This window comes from Natator depressus, chromosome 4 (assembly GCF_965152275.1).
Source record: "Natator depressus isolate rNatDep1 chromosome 4, rNatDep2.hap1, whole genome shotgun sequence".
NCBI lineage: Eukaryota > Metazoa > Chordata > Testudines > Cheloniidae > Natator > Natator depressus.
Window position 1 is genome coordinate 32724462 of NC_134237.1, and position 18879 is coordinate 32743340.

General features: G+C 40.2%; 1 protein-coding gene across 1 annotated transcript in view; it reads right to left on the minus strand.

Annotated features, from left to right (window-relative positions):
- The window catches only part of COL25A1 (collagen type XXV alpha 1 chain), a 162861-nt gene that overhangs the window by 109274 nt on the left and 34708 nt on the right, over positions 1 to 18879 (minus strand). Inside the window, exons 4-6 of the mRNA XM_074950733.1 lie at positions 15701 to 15772; positions 14692 to 14799; positions 11186 to 11221 (exon numbers count right to left, since the gene is read on the minus strand). Of these exons, the coding sequence (XP_074806834.1) occupies positions 11186 to 11221; positions 14692 to 14799; positions 15701 to 15772 (216 nt within the window). The remainder of the gene's footprint in view (positions 1 to 11185; positions 11222 to 14691; positions 14800 to 15700; positions 15773 to 18879) is intronic.

The following is an 18879-nucleotide window of genomic DNA, read 5'->3' on the forward strand; positions in this document are numbered from 1 at the left end:
CGCTACCACCACTCCAGCTCCACCAGGGGCAGTAGTAGTTGGAGTTCTAGTATAGACAGGGCTACAGGCAGCTGTTGGTGGTTTTAAGTACTGTGTCTAATTCCACTGGTGATTTTCACAGCTGAGCTCCTGACATTGCTATCAGATGGAACTGAACTTGTCAGTGGCAATTGAAAGAAATTTTAGGAAGGAAATCGTAGCACAGATAAAGTCTAAATGCATGCAAGCCCAGTGGAAGAGACAGTAAACTACTTCCTAAAGTGCTTTCTAAATGGGTTAACAGTTGTGCAAAGAAAACAGTGGATGATATTTTAAAATGAAGTATTTTATGTCATTATTAGTGTTCTCTTTATGGTGCTTAAACCCAAACCTGTATTAAATCAGGTTGGAAATTGTTTTCCTGTCTCTTCCATTGAGCTCTTACACTACTTGAGTCAGAGATTATATCACTCTTCAGCAAGATGGCTGCCTCCAGCACTAAAGCTCAGAAATGCCAGTTGTAATTAGAAACTTACCCAGATATTCAGGGTGACAAGTGCTTCTCACCCTGTGAACTTCCAAACTGCTGAGCTCAGTTAAATGGGAGCAGTATTTCTTTGAAGGATTGCCCTGTGGCATTGGGACTGGTGAAGATCTGGCACTCAAAGCTGTGTGGAAACTTTGTGCAGCTGATCCACCAATGATTCCTCCCCCCACCCACCTTCCAGTCATCTCCTAGGTAGAACAATGGAAATGTAGCCATTTATATACCAAAGGAGAGAACTTAGTTAAATACCAAAATTTTAGCATGTTCTGGACTTCTCTTAGATTCTGTTTTTAATGGGTTGTCTACAATTTCTAACAAAGCATGTTGGAAGCCTTCCCTTTTAGAATAATATAGCATTGATACGTGTGTGTGTGTGTGTGTGTATATATTTGCAGTGTTCTTGTGGTCAGGTTGGTCCCAGGGTATTAGAGAGACAAGGTGGGTGAGGCAATATCTTTTATTGGGCCAACTTCTGTTGGTGAAAGATACAAGATTTTGAGCTACAGAGAGCTGAAGAAGTTGGTCCAATAAAAGGTATTACCTCTCCAACCTTGCCTCTCTAATATGGGTCTCTAAGCAAATAAGTAAAATATCTGGTAAAATTTTAATTACCTTTTCTTATTAGGACTGCAATTGGGAGCACTTGCTACCCTACATGATAAACTCCCACTTTCCCCCTGGAATTGGCAGAGGGCTGTGTTGCCCACCTAATGTACTGGACCCCTTTCAGGCCCTGGGATAGCTCCAGAAACATCTACAGAGAGGCTCAGTTTCCACACAGCTCCCTAAGTCTTACTTCTATAGCACGGCTCCCTCAGGAGCCACATTTTGGTCCCTGCTAGTGGCTGCAATGAAGCCCTTCTCAGCGGTGCTTTGCAGCCGCACATTCAACCAGGATAATATCTGGGTAGCTATTTATTGAATTTCTGGCTGAACTTGAAGGGCATATGCTGCATGAGCGCCTTCTCCTCTTCCCCATCCCAGTTCTACCTTTCCCCCAAGCCCTGGAGCCTTTGCAGTGTATGGAGACAGGTGAAACACACAGTAGTCTTCTCTAGCGTAAGGCCCAATCTACACTACTTTGCTACTTTCCACGTCCAGCATAGAGTGGCATCTGGCCTACGGTCACTATCGCCATTAGCAGCAGAAAGGATGTTATTGTAGTTAAGGAACAGAGCTTGGGGACAAGTGGCCTACACCTAATTTTTATTTCCACTAATACCGAAGACGTTCATACGGCTTTAGCCAAATCTCCTACTCTCTTTGTGCCTCAGTCCCCTGTGTAAATTGGGATGATAATACTTATCTATTTTACCGACCTGCTGGGAGGCTTGGGCCAAAATTTTCAAACCTGATACCTCAAGTTAGGCTCCTCAGTCCATGTTTTGTAACCTAAATTAAAGTGGCCTGGCTCTGAGAAGCATTTGAGCTCCCTGAAATCCCACTAAGTCAATGGGAGCTGCAGGTGCTCAGCACATTTGAAGAGTATGCCACTTTTATTTAAATTCTAACGTGGACTGGGATGGCTAACCTGAAGCAGTCAGGTTTCAATGCCTTGGCTGTAATGCCTGCACAAAACAGGGAGCTAAAATAATGCTAAAATACAATAAAAATAAAAGTGTAGCTTCTGCTAATCAGAGGCCATCAAAATCTTTGTAAAGCTACTTCTTTAAACAGTATAATATCTTAAGATACACAGTGAGTAAACATAGCTAATATGTCAGAAGGTAATACAGAGCATTACCAGAGATGAAAGACAGGTTTGGGAATGTCTTCTGGAGGCCTAACCACTGGCACATACGTTCTGAAGAGAGACTGGAGGGAGGCTGTAATTCACAAGAACCTCATATTGCTAATTACAGGTTTCAGAGTAACAGCCGTGTTAGTCTGTATTCGCAAAAAGAAAAGGAGTACTTGTGGCACCTTAGAGACTAACCAATTTATTTGAGCATGAGCTTTCGTGAGCTACAGCTCACTTCATAAAGTGAGCTGTAGCTCACGAAAGCTCATGCTCAAATAAATTGGTTAGTCTCTAAGGTGCCACAAGTACTCCTTTTCATATTGCTAATTGTGTATAATTGCAGCGGGGAAGCTAATTGATTGCTCCAGCTGATTATAAGTGTGTTTACAACACATTGCACATGCATCCATCTGATGCTAGTGAAAAATGGGATATCCTGGGATAAGGTGACCCAACTGGTTTGTGTGACAGTGTGCATGTAAAAGCCAGAAGACTTCTAGATTGGCTTTAATCACTACTTTGTGAATTTAATTGGTCTCTGGACTTCTGTCCCTTTAGGGTTGAGAACAGCAAAGATGAACAAATGGAGGTGTGTCAGATGATTTGATACTTGGGTGTTCTCTGGTTAGTAAACACCTGGAGTAAAATCCCGGCACTACTGAAGTCAATGGCAAAACTATAGACTTCAGTGGGATCAGGATTTTCTTCTGAGCTGCCTTACACAGCCAACTGTTCTATTAAAATGAAAAAGTGGGGGTAAGAACAGAATAATCATTCTACGGTCCATATTTTTAAGCACAATCTGTTAACTGTGTGTGTTTTAGCAAGTTACAGAACAGGAAAAAGTCTTATAGTGATGAGGAAATATATAAATCTGTCCTGAAAATATTATAATGTAGTTTAAAAATATCATAGAATCATAGAATATCAGGGTTGGAAGGGACCTCAAGAGGTCATCTAGTCCAACCCCCTAAAAGTAAAGTAATTTCAGATTGTAATATTTTAGGAAGAGTTACTCAAGGTGTTTTGTATCCAATTTCAAATTACCTAGATGTTTAACGTTCAAGGAAATGTAAGAAATAGGAACTCGGACCATTTTTATTTGTATGATCTGGTACAGCACAGATGATTTGTTTTACAAGATATCAGATTTCATGGATAGCGAATGTAAATGCCAAATGAGAAAACGTAATGAAAAAATAAAGGAGATGTGAGTGCTTTTGCTTATTGAGGCATATTTATATTAGATGCTTTTAATGAAGTAAAACATCTCTCAATGGCCATAAATAATTGTATCAAAGTGTGATACTGTGACTTTGAAAAACTCCTCCATTACCTGCTTGCATGTTGATGTGATGCTCGAGGTTTCAACCCAGACCAGGAAGTGGCTGTGTCACCGTCTGCCCTGTAACCCTTGGTGACTCTATGCTGTGCAGCTTTGGCTCAGAGCCCTGATACCAGCAGCAGCTGGCTCACAGTGCAATGGCCTTCCAATAGCCTAGTTATTACTTTCAAGGTGACACCAAGAGCCCTTCCAGCCCCGAGTTTCCCCCAAACGGTCTCCCCTGCAATGTCCAATCCCTCTCACTGGAACACTCGCAAAAACCTCACAAATTTGCTGTTCCTTTAAAGAGACAGTACACATTTTGTTGCTCCCTGTCTGTTGGCCCTACAAAACTTCCAGCCCCTGCCAGCCTGCGGGCAGAAAAACTGAAATAGAAATCTGAACCAGGGGACAGTGTAAAGCTCTAACCTTATATCAGGGGTGAAATCCAGGCTGCATAGTCAATGAAGGTTTTGTCGTTAACTTCACTGGAGCCAGGATTTCACCCACTGAACATCTAATCCTGTTTTGTATGCATAATGAGCACATGAAGACGTTTTGAAAATATGGTCCTGTATGGCTCCAAAGGAGACTTGCCCCATGCAGCGCTAATTCATTCTTATAGTACGTATTTATGTTTAACTGCATTTGTCTCTAGTACTGGTGAAGTCAACTGGATAAAATAATAGCTAAGTAAGAAACAAACTAATTATCAGATGGGAAACTTCACATAAATTCTGATTAAGCAGTGGCCTCAATGCTATTTGCATTCACTGATGGAAAAAACAACAGCAACAATTAATTAGTTTTCATATAGTGCTTTTCTTCAGCCGATCTCTGTTGCTATGGCATCCCAGAAAATGTAAGTGTCGTTCTATTTGATAATAACACAAGTGCAGAGGAGATAATTAAAAATTGAGCAATATACTCTTGGAACTAAACTATGGGTCACGTCCTGAGCTGAGGCAAATAGCTTCAAGCAAGTCAGTGGAGAAATGCTAGTTTATACCAGCTGAGGATCTGGCTCAGGGATGATAAAATTTTACCATTTAATTTGGTTTGCATTATAACTTCAACATTTCAACTCTGGTTTCTTTTTCGGGTCAGTTTAGGTTCCCCAATGTTTGCAAAACTTCCCTTTGAACAAAGAGTTGATGTTTACGTGCATAGATTTGCATCCATTTATGTCACACAATTTGTGAATTAAAGTAAGACTCAACATTTCTAGAACAAGAGAGTAGTTTATGAATTTAAAGGGTGATGTGCCAAAACTGTTCTCCTAAAACTTTTTTTTAAAAGAACAGTAACTAAAAACACAAACAACAATTCTCCACTGTACCTCTGTGATTTCATGTATATGGCTCAAAATTTTGGTTTGGCAAAGAAAGATATTGTTAACTCATTCTCAGGGTCAGTGGATAAAGAAAGTAAAAATATCCATTGTATTTTAAAAGATGCTTTCAGAATCAGTTAAATGTTAACATACATCATACTTCGTTAACTGCCTCCCACTGGATTTGCTGGTCCATGAGGATAAGAGAATGAGTGAGTTATTGGCAGATCACATAGAGAGAAGTGGGGTGAATTCAGTCCTTCACTGATTGAAGGAAGGGCAAAAGCAGGGACAGCACCAACTGGAGGAGCCAGGGCTGAGCAGCCAGAGGACAGGAGGACTGGTAAGTGAGGACCAAGGATAAAGGGGGAAAGTATGGAACACTAAAGAATTGGGAGGGAAAACGCCAGCAGGAAGGGCAAGATGTCCAACACGTGGTGGGTGGGCGGAGCATGGGTGGAGGCAGCAACAGAAGGAGGAAGTGAAGAGACATGCCTTTCTGCTTTCGTGAACTTGCTCCTCCAGAATAGGTCATGTAGATATAGAAAGAAAGACACGCAGGAAGGAAATATGCCCAAACTGATTTTTTTTTTTAAAACTGAGAGCACTGCAAGAGCTCAGTGATAAATGGTGGAAAAGCTAGAACTAAAAGGATTAGATGCCTCCAATAATGCCACTTCAGGATAGTAAAACCTCCAGAGAAAGTCCTGATACTGCAGAAAGCAGATTTGATAATTCAGTAGTGGCACTTTATCCTCTGAGTAAATACAGAGCAAATACTCCAGTCTGATCCTACACATGCTATTCCATAAGAGGTGCCTATGTTGGGGATGAGATTTGCACCAAGAACAGATTATCTGTGATCGTTAAAGCTATGATGAATTTTTTCACAAGAATAGGGAATTTTGTCTGCCTGAACAAATTGCAATTAAAGCAATTATATTTTGCCTGTTACATGCCTCTTTTGCAACACGCTGTCGCCCAGGCTTCGACCGTGTGTGTGTGTGTGTGTGTGTGTGAGAAAGGACTTTTTCAGTGGACGGAGACCACCTGACTTAAGTTGGCCAGCTGGGCAGCCAGCACTTTTAATCTTCAGCAGTTTTCTTATTTTGGAAAGCTATAGAAAATATCAGCTGGATAGAGCCCCAAATGTTCATTATTTGCTCAACAGACCTTAAATACTCCACTGGAGACATTCTAGTACATCTGTATGACTGTACACTATTCTGTACTAATGTAATGAAAATATACTGCATTTGTAGAGGGCACAATTTGTTAAGCACTTAGCATTTGGGCCACATGAACCATGCAAAATATTTGTACATCTGTTGCTCCTACAAAACTTTTCATTTGCATATTTACACATGCAAACTGATTTCATTTTCTCATTTACTGGCTTACACACACAATTTGTGCACATACGTTTTGTATAGCTCACCTGTTGATGAGATCTTTGAAAATTTGGCCTAACATCTCAGTATCTTAATGAGTTACATGATTTTTGCCTTCCAAAATAGAGAGACAATTATCCTTTCTGAAAAACAACTACATCTAGTCTACTCTCAAATACTAGAGATCCTTGAGGTATATTTAAAACATACAAAAGCATACAAACACATACTATATTTTCATATGAGATGCCAAATTAAAACATGCAGAGACTTGAGGTATAGGAACATTAAAAAGGATGAAAACCAAATGACTGACATTCTTGCTGGCACTAGCACTAGCAACTCCGAACAGCCACCTAGATTTGTGTTGGAGGAAGGAATAATTGCCATAGGATTTATAGGCTGAAAATTTGACTGCCAACTTTTAGCCCCTAAGTTGCAAATTGTAGCCAGCTTAATTCTAAAATAAACTCATCCAGGATTTATATTGACTACACTGCCAGAATGGCACAAATAGCGCACTATAGCTTTGTCTAGATCTTGCATGTATAAAAGCAAAATTATTAAACTCCTCAGCTGGTATAAATTCCCACAGCTCCACTGACTTCAGGGCAGACTTCACTGAAATCAATGGACCTGTGGGAATTTACATCAGCTGAGGATTTACCCCTCAGGATTTCACCAAAGTTTAAACTAACAGCACTTCACAGTCTCCGTTTTGACAACTACTTTAAGCTTATTTCAGAGTTAGATTGCTTTCTTTTTCTCCATATGAAAATTAATAGATTTTCAGTTTCAAGATTTGGCACTTTGAGAATTCAGGGTCCGATCCTGCAGTCTTCTACTATTATTCGAGGGTGACATTTCTTATGAGAGAGGACTCCAGGATCAGGCCCTTGTTTTGCATAGCTGAAAAAAACAGGTAGGTCATGTTTTCTAGAAGACGTGAAAATGGATAAATGCAAAGTTGTTAATCCTACAGACTTTATATGTAGCTTGGGGTGGTTTTGCACTAGGGATGATTATAGTAGCATGAAACTTTTGCATCCCAAAAGCAAAGGTCCATATTTACCACCAGTACACTCTGGCTGCTTTGCACCACTCTAGGGATGCAAAACAGCTGTAAACTTAGCTTACTTGACTGTTAAGCCAGGTGTCCAGTTGCTCTGTACCACTGACGTGGCACAAAGCAGCAGGCACGTACCACTGAACTAGACACAAAATGCTTTAAGAAGTGTTTAAACACTCCAAATGGAGACTGCAAAGTATTCATATAAAACAGTATAAGAACATTAATATTTCAGTGCCAGGAGTTGAAGTTTCTTGTCACAAACCACAAATGAGGCACTCATTAGTTTGCAACCAGAAATTCTAACTCCTGGTACAAAATGATCAGCAATTCAATTTCTTATTCTCAGTTCTGAAAACGAGAAGGAAATAATGGGGACCACTTCTTCGGTATTAAAGATTGTACAGCATATTGGTCGGGACACACAGGCGAATAAAACACAGACAACAAGGATGGATAGTAAGCGGCAGGCTTCAAGTGTGGGGGTTGGAAGGGGCACAATCCACTCACCCCCTCACATACCAGGCATTTCACTTAGTTCAGTATGGAGCTAAATAGCTGTATACCAGCTAACCAATAATTCAGAGCTGACTCACTTTAGCTTAACTCCACAACTCAGCCCATCTCTGAATCTTCTGCCCACCCTACACACACTCGAGGGGAAATGAGGGTTACCTCAGTCTCAGAAGACGTAGTGTTCCTCTCTCCATATACACAAAAATTACAACTAGTTATATCCTGGGCCTTTTACTCAGATTTACCTCCGGGTACTACCTTTAATCTTTATCTGTATTAGACCGAAGACACAAGAGGTGACAAACTAAATACTCCTTTATCACTTCCTAACCTTAAATATTTGTATTCTCACTCCCTTTCACCTAAAACTGGTCTTCCAGGATGCTGCAAGGAAAGGGACCCTTCCATCCTTGTCATCCTGACAATTTGGCCCTAACGGAAAAAACACCTTCCCAATACAGAAGATACAATCAGTCAGAGCCACAGTAGCTAGGAAACGGAGATCAACAGTATCTCAACAATAGGGAGGGAGAGGGGGCAGCAGTAGCCTCAAGATGGCCCCAAGACTTATGGGGCATCTCTACATTGAAATGAGGGTGCCTGTAAGAGCTAATTGGCTCCCTCTATTCCCCCATCAGTCCCACTGGCCAATGAGAAGCAGAGAATCCCTTATCTCCCTAAGGGGCACTCCGCCCTTCATTCTGAGGCACCTGGGAGAGTGGGGACTAAGCTCCTGCATGTATGAGCACAAGCACTTCCTCTCCTGTGCCTCTCTGGAACCAGGGGTTGGCCATCCCCAAGCTGGTCCAACCAAACCTCCTCCAAGTGAGAAGTGGCACTGTAATACCAACTGCCCTACTGATTTCATCTGAAGTATGCATTTCCTTTATCAATCAATGCAACATTGCTATCTGTTCAAGAGCTTTCAGTAAAATGGAGCCAACCACCAGCTGGTGTAAACAGTCATAACTCCATTGAAGTCAGTGGACCTCTCATTTAACTGAAGAAAATTATTCTCAGGAATCCAGCTACATTAAAATGATTTAAGACTATTGTGTACAGAAGCATGAATTGTTTTAAATTTACATATAAGAATTTAATACATCCAGTGACTTGTATGTACATGTGAATAATATTTAAAAAGTCACTGTGCTCACTCTAGGCCCTACACATGTATGCAAATTGTGCCTATATGCTATTATCACATTTTAGTTCCAATCTGTCCTTACTTCAGTATGCCTGAATAACTCTTATTAATGTTAAGCGAAGCTATGCAAGCAAACTGAGGGAAAATGTGTGTGAAGATTTTATTTTAATTGGTGCTTCTAAATAAGAATTATATTTGCTACTATATTAGTCAAGTTTTAAGCCTGTGTGAATTCAGACCTTATATGGTTTTACAGTGTCTCTGTAATATACTTTGAAAGTATAGGGAGGGTTTATTTTAAGAACTATTGTGATGAAACCTCTGCCATAACTACTACATAAGGAGTAACACACAATATGGCGTGCAATTGCTGTGAGATAACTGTACGCTGTGGGTGAACACCGACACACAGGCTGCCAAGACTTGCTATCATCTCATTATCTCCCAACAGTCCCTCTCTATGAAGTGTTATTCCACTTGGAAGGCTGCAAGACTGACTATTTGTGAGAGCAGAAAATAGTTAGCAAAGCTAAGTAGTTCCAAGATGTGCACTGCAGTTGTTGGTCCATAACTGCAAAGATTGGAACCTTAGTTTCCCCCATTCTAATAATACTTCTCACATTTATAGGAAGATGTCAAGGCGCTTTACCAACATTTAGGCCTTATGACATCCTTATGAGGTAGGTGTGCCTATTTCCACAGAAATAGTGTAGGGCCTGATCCTGTAGCATTTATTCACATGAGTAATCCCACTGAACCTAATTTTTGGAATGGTTCGCTCTGTCTCTACCAGTGGCAAGGAGGTTGCAGGCACCGTGCACTGCTGCAGACCTCATCCAGGTAGACTTTGCCTCTGGTGATCCTGTGCCAACGTCTGTACTAGAAGACACTGCTACAGAGCCTGAGCGAATCTGGTCCACAGTGCATTAATGAGAGCACGTACAACAGTATTAAAGCAAATGTAAAACAAACCCGCAGCTATTATACACTTTACAATCAATGGGCAATCAGAAAAAGAGAAGAGGGAAGGAGAAAAGAAATAAACTGATTAGAACATTGGGTGGTACTCTTTTTTCCTTAATCATTATCTTCAAATGAACAAGCCATAGGATTTTCTTTAACTGTTTTCCCAGCAGGACATTTCAGAGCCAAGACATTTCTTAGGTTCATCAGCTTCTAAGAATACGTGCCTATTGCCATTCAAAATAATCTGAAGTTTTTCAAGATAAAACAACACCATTTCTGCTCAAAACCTCAGAAATTCAGACTATAAGCAATCAAATTTGTGTCTGATTACTGATCCTGTTATCTTGCTACCCAGGGCTTCTAGAGATCCACAAATCCAAAAGGGCCATGGGCTGTGATTTGGTCAGCTCTCATAAGAGAATAAGGTTGGGCCTGGCCAGCACTGTGAGAGGAGACCTCAAAGGCCAAAAACCAGTGTATGGACCACATATCATGTGTGCACCAGGCAGCAGTCACTCTTTCACCGGCTCATTGGTTGAAGTGGGGGTTAAAAATGATGGTACTCATTTTATTTCAAATTGAATGGGGTTAGTCTTCTTGATGCAGCAGAACACATCTATTCCCAGATCATTGTACTCATTAAAAATGCATTCCCTTGACTATGGAATTAAGGGCCAGATGCTCCCATATATGGGGAAAAGACTCCTAGGGAGAAGAAGACCCTGTGAATTTCAGTGTGCAGCATTTCCTCTTTATTGTTCCATCAGCGAAAGGGGCTAGGACTGTCACCACAGAGCCAGGTGAGAGTTGGGCTCTCTAAAGAATTGGGCAAGAGGCAACAATTAAGCTTTGAAGGGAGGACATATATGGGGACTCCCTGGGAGTGGAGTATTGTGCAACTTTCTCCTTTCCGTGCTACCAGCTGGTTGGGGTCCCCTCTGCTTCTGTAAGTTGAGAGAAGAATCTGGCCTTAAGAGTCAGCCTGTTGTGCATAGGAGATCTGTCATTCAAGTCTCTCATTACAGAGGAGAATCCATACACTTTTGTAATAAAAAAGGGTTAAGCAGAACAAAATGATAAGACTCTTTGGAGTTATTACTTATGAAGAGAACATAAAGTTACTCTGTATAACTGTTTAGTGAACTGGAAACAGAAGAAATAAAGGTACTTACCATCAACCCTTGTTCACCTGGTTTTCCTGGCTCTCCCTTAAAAACAAATTGGATTTATATCAATAATGTTATTTACATTCACTCCCTACTTAGTAACATTAAAATGTCTATGAACTACATTATACCAAAATACCTACTGAAGCACGTGACAGCTGCAGGGACATATATGTTACTATGATCACTGGCTACTAAAATGGCAAATCCTTCCTGGTAACATGATGGGCTTCAAAGAGTTGCTCGTGGTTTTTCAATCTTTCAATGGGATAATTTTCTTAATTCAAGAGCTCTTAAGTACCAAATATCCTGACTTCCAGTCCCCTGTTCTAATGAACAGACAACATTCCTTCTCAGCAAACTGCAGTTTTAAGGAAAATGAAGTAATGTTGTTTTGCATATGTACCCTAAGACCTGCTTTTTGTGCATTCCAAAGTAATTTACAACTACATATTACATTCTCTGTTAGTAGGCTTATAAATGACTTTGCAAAGTAGGTGTTGTTGTGGCCATGTTGGTTGCAGAATATTAGAAAGACAAGGTGGATGAGGGACTATGTTTTATTGGACCAACTTCTGTTGGTGAAAGAGACAAGCTTTTGATCTTAGCTCGGTGTAAGCTTGAAAGCTTGTCTCTCTCACCAAAAGAAGTTGGTCCAATAAAACATATTCTCTCACCCACCTTGTCTCTTTGCAAATTAATGCTTTGGCACATTACATAAACTGCTAAAAAAATCTAGGCTTGATATTTTCAAAGCCACACTGCTAGTCTCTAAGGTGCCACAAGTCCTCCTTTTCTTTTTGCGGATACAGACTAACACGGCTGCTACTCTGAAAACTGCTCCTATTAATTTCTATGAGAGTTGTGTGGATAAATCCTATAGTTGGCTTTGAAAATCTCAACATAGAACTTTTCCAAATTCTTTCTCACACTGAGTAGGTCAAAAGAAGAATTACTGTTCTGCTGACTGATAGGAACCTTTTCATTTGCTCTTCAGTGGTAAAGAAGGCACTAGCTATTTTGTGTCACAAAACTGATGGGTTATATGTTGCAACAATCCTATTAGATGGAAAGGAAGCAAAGCAGAGCCAGGGTTGCTTCAGACTTTCTCAGAGCATGCTACTGGCACATGATTTAAATGATGCTAGGGTTTCAGAAGCACATTGTTGGATTCTGGGACATAAGTACTGAGAAAGCCCCAGAATAGCTGCAGTGAGACCTGATTTCTCGCTCCATTCCCTTCTGAGGATGCATGCCGTACTGAAACTTAGGTGTTGGTGCAACTGTCCAATACATCCATTTCAGGTGGGAAGATAAGATAAGGCAGCCTCACCATTGGCCAGTTTTCTTTTCAATACGTGGAGTTGCAGAGGAGGGCAGAGTGCCGATCTTATTAATGGTTGCTCTAGTATGGAGTTTGCTGATGATGGAGGGGTCTGTGTCCTCTAGCCGTGGAATTCTGCAGTGTCTCTTCTCTTACACTCTCTAATCACTGCTTTGTTGGATGTGTCAGTCCAGTCCTGCAAGGTGCTGATTCTGCAAAGTCCCACGGACTTCACTGGGAAACCCACTTAGGCTTTTGAAAAATCCCACTAGGTGCCTATCTGCATCTTTTTAGAAACCTGAATACGTTTGAAAATTTGGCCCTCAGGACCCTAAATAAAATATAAGAAAACACTGATGTTATATACACCTGAACTGTAGCTAAATGGTTTATTTACACAGAATGCTAGAAAAGGAAATGGAATAGTTCTCAGACATCCTAGCTTTCTCTGACATTGCCACAATGTCACTAAATTGTTCCATCTTTGGTGACTGCTTTGCCATTGGATAGGAAGCAATTTGTGCATCTGGTAAATAGTTGCTGCAGGTAACTATTCTTAAATGTTATTTTTTTTGTGCATGTCAACTTAGTGTTTGTTAAAAGTGCTGTATTGACTGCCCAAGGAACTGAAGCCTTTATCCACAGGTATAGAGGAGTATAAGTGTAAGGCTTCATAGACTGTCCCATTAAAGTGCCCTCACTATGGCTTGCAAGGACTGTAAAGGTAAAAGGGCAAATCAGTCCCTGTGCCTACTTATTCTCATTCTGCTCCCTTTGCTTGAGAAGCAAACATCAAGTCACATTATAATCAGTCATGCTCTCCATCATTGTTGACCTTCCCCAGCCTCTTGTGCATTATCCAGAAAAAATTATACTATTGGAGTCAGACAGCTGATTCTGATCTCACTTACACAACTGTAACGCAGGAGTAACTCGACTATGTGACTGGAGTTGTACCAGGGTAAGGGATATCAGAATGAGGTCCAAAGTTTTTTTTCCCCCGACAATGCAGGGATGGTGCATCACTGGCAGAAGTGAGTCGGTGGCTGAGATGAACCTTAAAGAATGGAAAGTAGCAGATGTGTACAACCTTTCACAGTGGTCTTCTAATCAAAGGTTTTTCAACCAAGGTTTTTTGGACTCAGACTTCTAAATGCCAGGTCTTGTTGGGTTTTCCAAAGAAGTTTTAACATAATAATAGTTCAGCTCTGTTATGTTCTATAATTTTATACAGTTAATATAGTGTAGGATGAGGCACTCAGAATGAGACCAGAACATGATCTTGGATGTGTTTTCCTTTTGGTTTTACCTTTTACCCAAAAAAGGACTCTTTTGGAAAGGTTTATGTCTTTCTGCCCCGGCCCCACATATGAAATCATGAATTTTCCTTCACAGTGTTGATTTTATGTCCCATTGGACTATGAAAATGGAGGGTGGGGGATCCCCTTAAAATAAACCTAAAGAGTTTAGTACGTCACAAAAATGTAAAATCATGAGCATTTCCAAGACTTGTTAAAAATAGGGCCAAGTGACTTTTGTATTTATGTTTTAATTTAAAAAAGTTTTGGCAGGCTTCCAACAACAAAATGCCAAAAAGCTAAAGGCCTGATTCTTCCTCCCAAACAAATGATGACTGTGAGTAGTGCCATTGAAATGTATGGGACTTTCTGAGGAGCAGTTTACCGCTCGTCTTGAGTATGGATGGCAGAATCAGGCTCTGGGAATAGCGTATAGAGTTTAACAATCTATTTCTTCTAACTTCATTTTTTTAAAATATTAATCATCATTAGGGAACCAGAAGTCAAATCAAACACACAATAACCTAGGTTCAAGTTTAGCTTTAAGTGAGAGGCTGTGTGGAAACATTCTCTTCTTATGTGCAAAGAGGCTGCTCAGCACTGCAATAATTAGAATATCAGGGAACAATTCAGAAAGGTCAGGAACCGGGGGAAACAATTTTCAGGACTGGGAGTCATGAGATCTGGGTGCTGTTCCTAGCCTGGCTACTTACTGACTGTGTTGCCATAAGTATGTCATATAACCTGCCTATGGCTCAGCTTTCTTATTGATAAAATGTGAATAATAATATTTCCTACCCCACAGGAGTGTTTCTGAGTTTAAATTTATTCATGCTTGTAAAACACTCATATACCACAGTGATGCCTCTATATCCTCTAGGCTAACTCACCGGTACTCCAGGCATCCCTCGGGGGCCATCTTTGCCAGTGTCTCCTGGAGGACCTCTGGGTCCTGGTGGCCCTGGAGGACCAGGGGGTCCAGCTTGTCCTTGGTCACCCTGAACAGGAGTCGACAAAATCATAATCAGAAGTTTGTCTTCAGATGTACAAAGCCCCACAAAAAGGCACCGATTTACCTACAATGAGTTCCTGATGGGTTGAAATAGCTGCTATGAGCAGGATGCTTACTTAGATCATGGATGGAGATGGTCTTTAAACTGCTGCTTCATTTCTTATGGCAGAGATTGCACTTTGCCTCAAAAGACTAGTGTGCTGCACCTGTACGGTGCAACCAGCCACGACAGTCACAAAGAGTGAGGTTCAAGTTCCGAACTGCGTGTCCAATAGCAGGATTTACACTGCTGTTTAGTATAGCCTTGCAAAACTCTACTCACTCAGTTTCCCAAAGCAAGTAATTGATTTGGAAGAGCAGGTATAATTTTCACTTTGTGATCATCATCATGATCATAGATTCACAGCAAAGACTGAGTGAGTCGGTTTGTCTGAGAGTTGTTAAATTTTCAAAGTAATTTTGCAAAGCTCAACAATCGAGCACTGATGGAGTTCTAAAATGATGGTGAAAAATAATTGCCTTGCTGAAAAGTTGCATATTATATTTTATTTTTTATGGTTTCGATACATTGATTTTGCAATAACTTAATTTACAAATTGTCAAAACGCATTTCTTTCCTTTAAAAAAATTAGCATTTTTATTCAGTTTCCAGAAGACAAACTACTATAGGAGGCCTCATTGGCTGAATTTTAACTATGAACCTTTTAGCAAAGCTTTGTGTGGTTTCCACTGCTATTTTACACAAACACGTTTCACGAAAAAGGGTTTGGCTCCAAGTCATTTTTCAGATTAATTACCCACTAAAAGAAGGCTAATGACAAAAAGTACAGTATAGAGTAATATTCAAATGTAAAGAAGAACCAGACTCCAGTGAGATTAACCACTACCTTAATGAGGCGGCGTTTAATGAGCTGCTGATCAGCAGAGAGAAACCCATGATTGATTTTAGGAAACACCATCTGATCAGGCAGGTGAGGTCAAAGGTTGAAGTTCAGAGATGAGAGAGTTGAAGAATAGACATCAGAAGGCCCCAAGAAAGAAATAAAGATATATACATTAGATTTATAATAGCTAATATAGTATAAACTGGTGCTTGTGTCTGATAAAATCTGTGCCTTTACTTTTAAAGGAGTTAACATCTCGATTGACAGGATACAAGATAGAAGGTTTGTTACTTATGGATTGATTGAAGGTAACATAACACAAGTTTTCTTCCCAGCAATTCTTCTAGGTGTCTCTGAGTTCATCAACATTTTATAATCCTTGGGGTATAAATCAGCACATTTCTCATATGGTAGTCTTTCAGCAAAGATTCCATAGACAAAGCACCAATTCAATTTTCAGTCAGATTTTCCAACCAGCATATTGCGCCATGAAGAATGGTGCCATTTTAATGATATCTGAAGTCCAGGCATACCTTGATGGTTTAAATCTTTCCTGTTTCATTTACACATTTTTCAAAGTGCATCTGCAAGGGTACAGCTTAAACTACTGGTGCACGACACATAAACAGAAATAGATCATTGAATCTGCTGATGCTCATTAGGTGCCTGATGTACAGTACTTGGACATTTTCCATACTCCTGTATGTCTTAATAAAGCACAATTATAACAAAACTTAATCTAAAAACCAAGAGTATGTGTGATGTGGACGTTAGGGTAGGTACTAACACACACAGAGCTGGATTCTAATCTCACTCACACTGTAGCTCAGGAGTAATTCCACTGGAATAAGTGGAGTTACAGCATGAAACCCATGTGTGGTGTAATCAGAATTAGGCCCATAGTAAGATGGCCCATAGTAAGATGGGCTAATTGGTATCCAATGGCAAGATTAACTATTCATGCGCACTCTTATGCTGATAGAGAGACCTGACTGAACTGGTACATGTCAGCCACAAACCTTGACGGTGAGGATCTGATTACTGTGCAGAGCAGCAACTGTGGGGAAGCCTGGCAGACCCTAGGGACACAACATAACATGGGACCAAAACAACACGACACAAAACATCACACAGACAATTTACTAATGGACAAACAGAACAAACACTGTGTTTAGCACGTCCCACTGCCTATCAACAGCTCTGTCTGTCACATGGGAAACAGAACTAGGTGTAAGCAATGTATCAGAGATTTGACTGATTATTTTGCATAAAGAATATAAAGGAATTTTAAAGAGAAAAGCCACCTAGCAGCATCAAATATTATTATGGATAATTATGAACATTTGACATCTGTTAGGCTACAGTTGGCTGAGGTGGTAAGCCATTTTCAACCAACATATGTTATAGTACTTTTAGAGAGGTATGTGTACAAAGCTCTGCCTGGAGATCACTGCGGAACCTGAAAGACTGAGAGCAGATCCTGAAATGACTTTGAATTATTATGCCTTTAATACTCTGTTCAACATATGACATTCAGCACATACACTGACAGTATATACACAATAATACACATTGAACAATGGTCTCCTGCTAGATCAGGAGTAGTCAGATGGCTGAGTTCAACATTCTTGACATATACAGCAGTATCTCCACCTTCAGGACAAAATTCTCCTCTCAGATCCCCCACGGTGGATCTAGCCTCTCATATTCTACTCTCCCTGCATGTGCAGGACTCCCATCGTATTGAAGGAGGACGAGACAAATACCAGAGTTGGAACCAGCTGAGAGGATGAGAGAGGTGAATTTTGCACCCAATTTATACTTTTCCAGTATTGCACTGAAGGGTGGGAGTTAGACCTGTTAACAAAGGAAAAAGGCCTCTCTCTCTTCTACAGTTGATAGGTATATTTTAAACAAAAACCTCTTCTAGCCTGTAGCACAGTATATTATCTAAAGCATCTCAGGGCACTTTTAGCCTGACAGAGGCTGTAAGCCACAGCAGGATTTTTTAACCATTATGAATAGCTGAATACCACTTCTGTTTCATACCCCGCCCCCCTTTCGATCACAGTGATTTAAGATTTTTCTTTACAAATAAAGTCATAGGAATTTTTCTAATGCATGTGGCATTTCTCCAATGGTACATTTAAATCACATCTTAAGAACTGGGGGTGACCCTCCTCTCACTTTGGTTTCATACCGAGGTACCTCTACTGACTTCAGTGGAGTTACTCCTGATTATAGCAAGCAAGCAGAGACTGACCCTAGTACTGTACTGCAACAGTACAAAGCAAACTTTATTGGCCTTGCTACTTTCTGCTACGTTGAGGGTATATAATTTTTGAAAGAACAGCATCATCCTCTTTTTATGTTTTTTAAACATGCTAAAAACATCTAAACACACACTGCTACCAAACACAGGACTGATGCATAATGTGGAAAACAGATGTATTTAATTTGCGTTTGTCTTATTATGGAATATGAGTTTAAAAAGTTATTAGATGGTAACATGCCAGAATCTTTACATCTGTGACTCATTAGCCCTACTATACACATGGTCCATTCCTTTCCTTGACAAAACTACAATCCTTATGTAAACAGGTACAAACAAAAAGCCAACAAAAGAGCTAAAACCTGAAGAGCAATGATAAATATTAAATCTCACGTATTAGAAAAAGGATAAATTGAAAATCTTCTAACGGCTTCATTTTTACTCTGTAGGCTCTACAATTACAACATGATAATGCACACATTTTCATAGTTAGCTCTGAATATAATAGGCTTGAAATTTGGCAATTTAAAAAATATTAATGGAACCTCAGACCAGTGTTGATTTATTCCCTTCTGAATACGAACCAGACCTGTGGATGAAATAGAAAAGGAGATTTTGCTCTGAAAAGGTGCCATTCTGCTCAACTCAAGAGCTCTGAAAGGCTCAGGCTTGTGAAAATTTTGTACAGCCCTTTAAAAAAGGTTCATCTGGAGCTCTGCACATACCACTCCGGCATACTCAACCCCTCTGAAGCTACATCAGCAAAATAAGGAGTAGTTATCAAGATTGCAGCTATTTGTGTGTACAAACACATGAGGGCATGAGAGAAACTCCCTTTTTAATATTAGTTTAGGACCAGATTCTGATTTGTTCTCATGAAAATGTGCAGTAGTAGGGAAAGGCACAGATG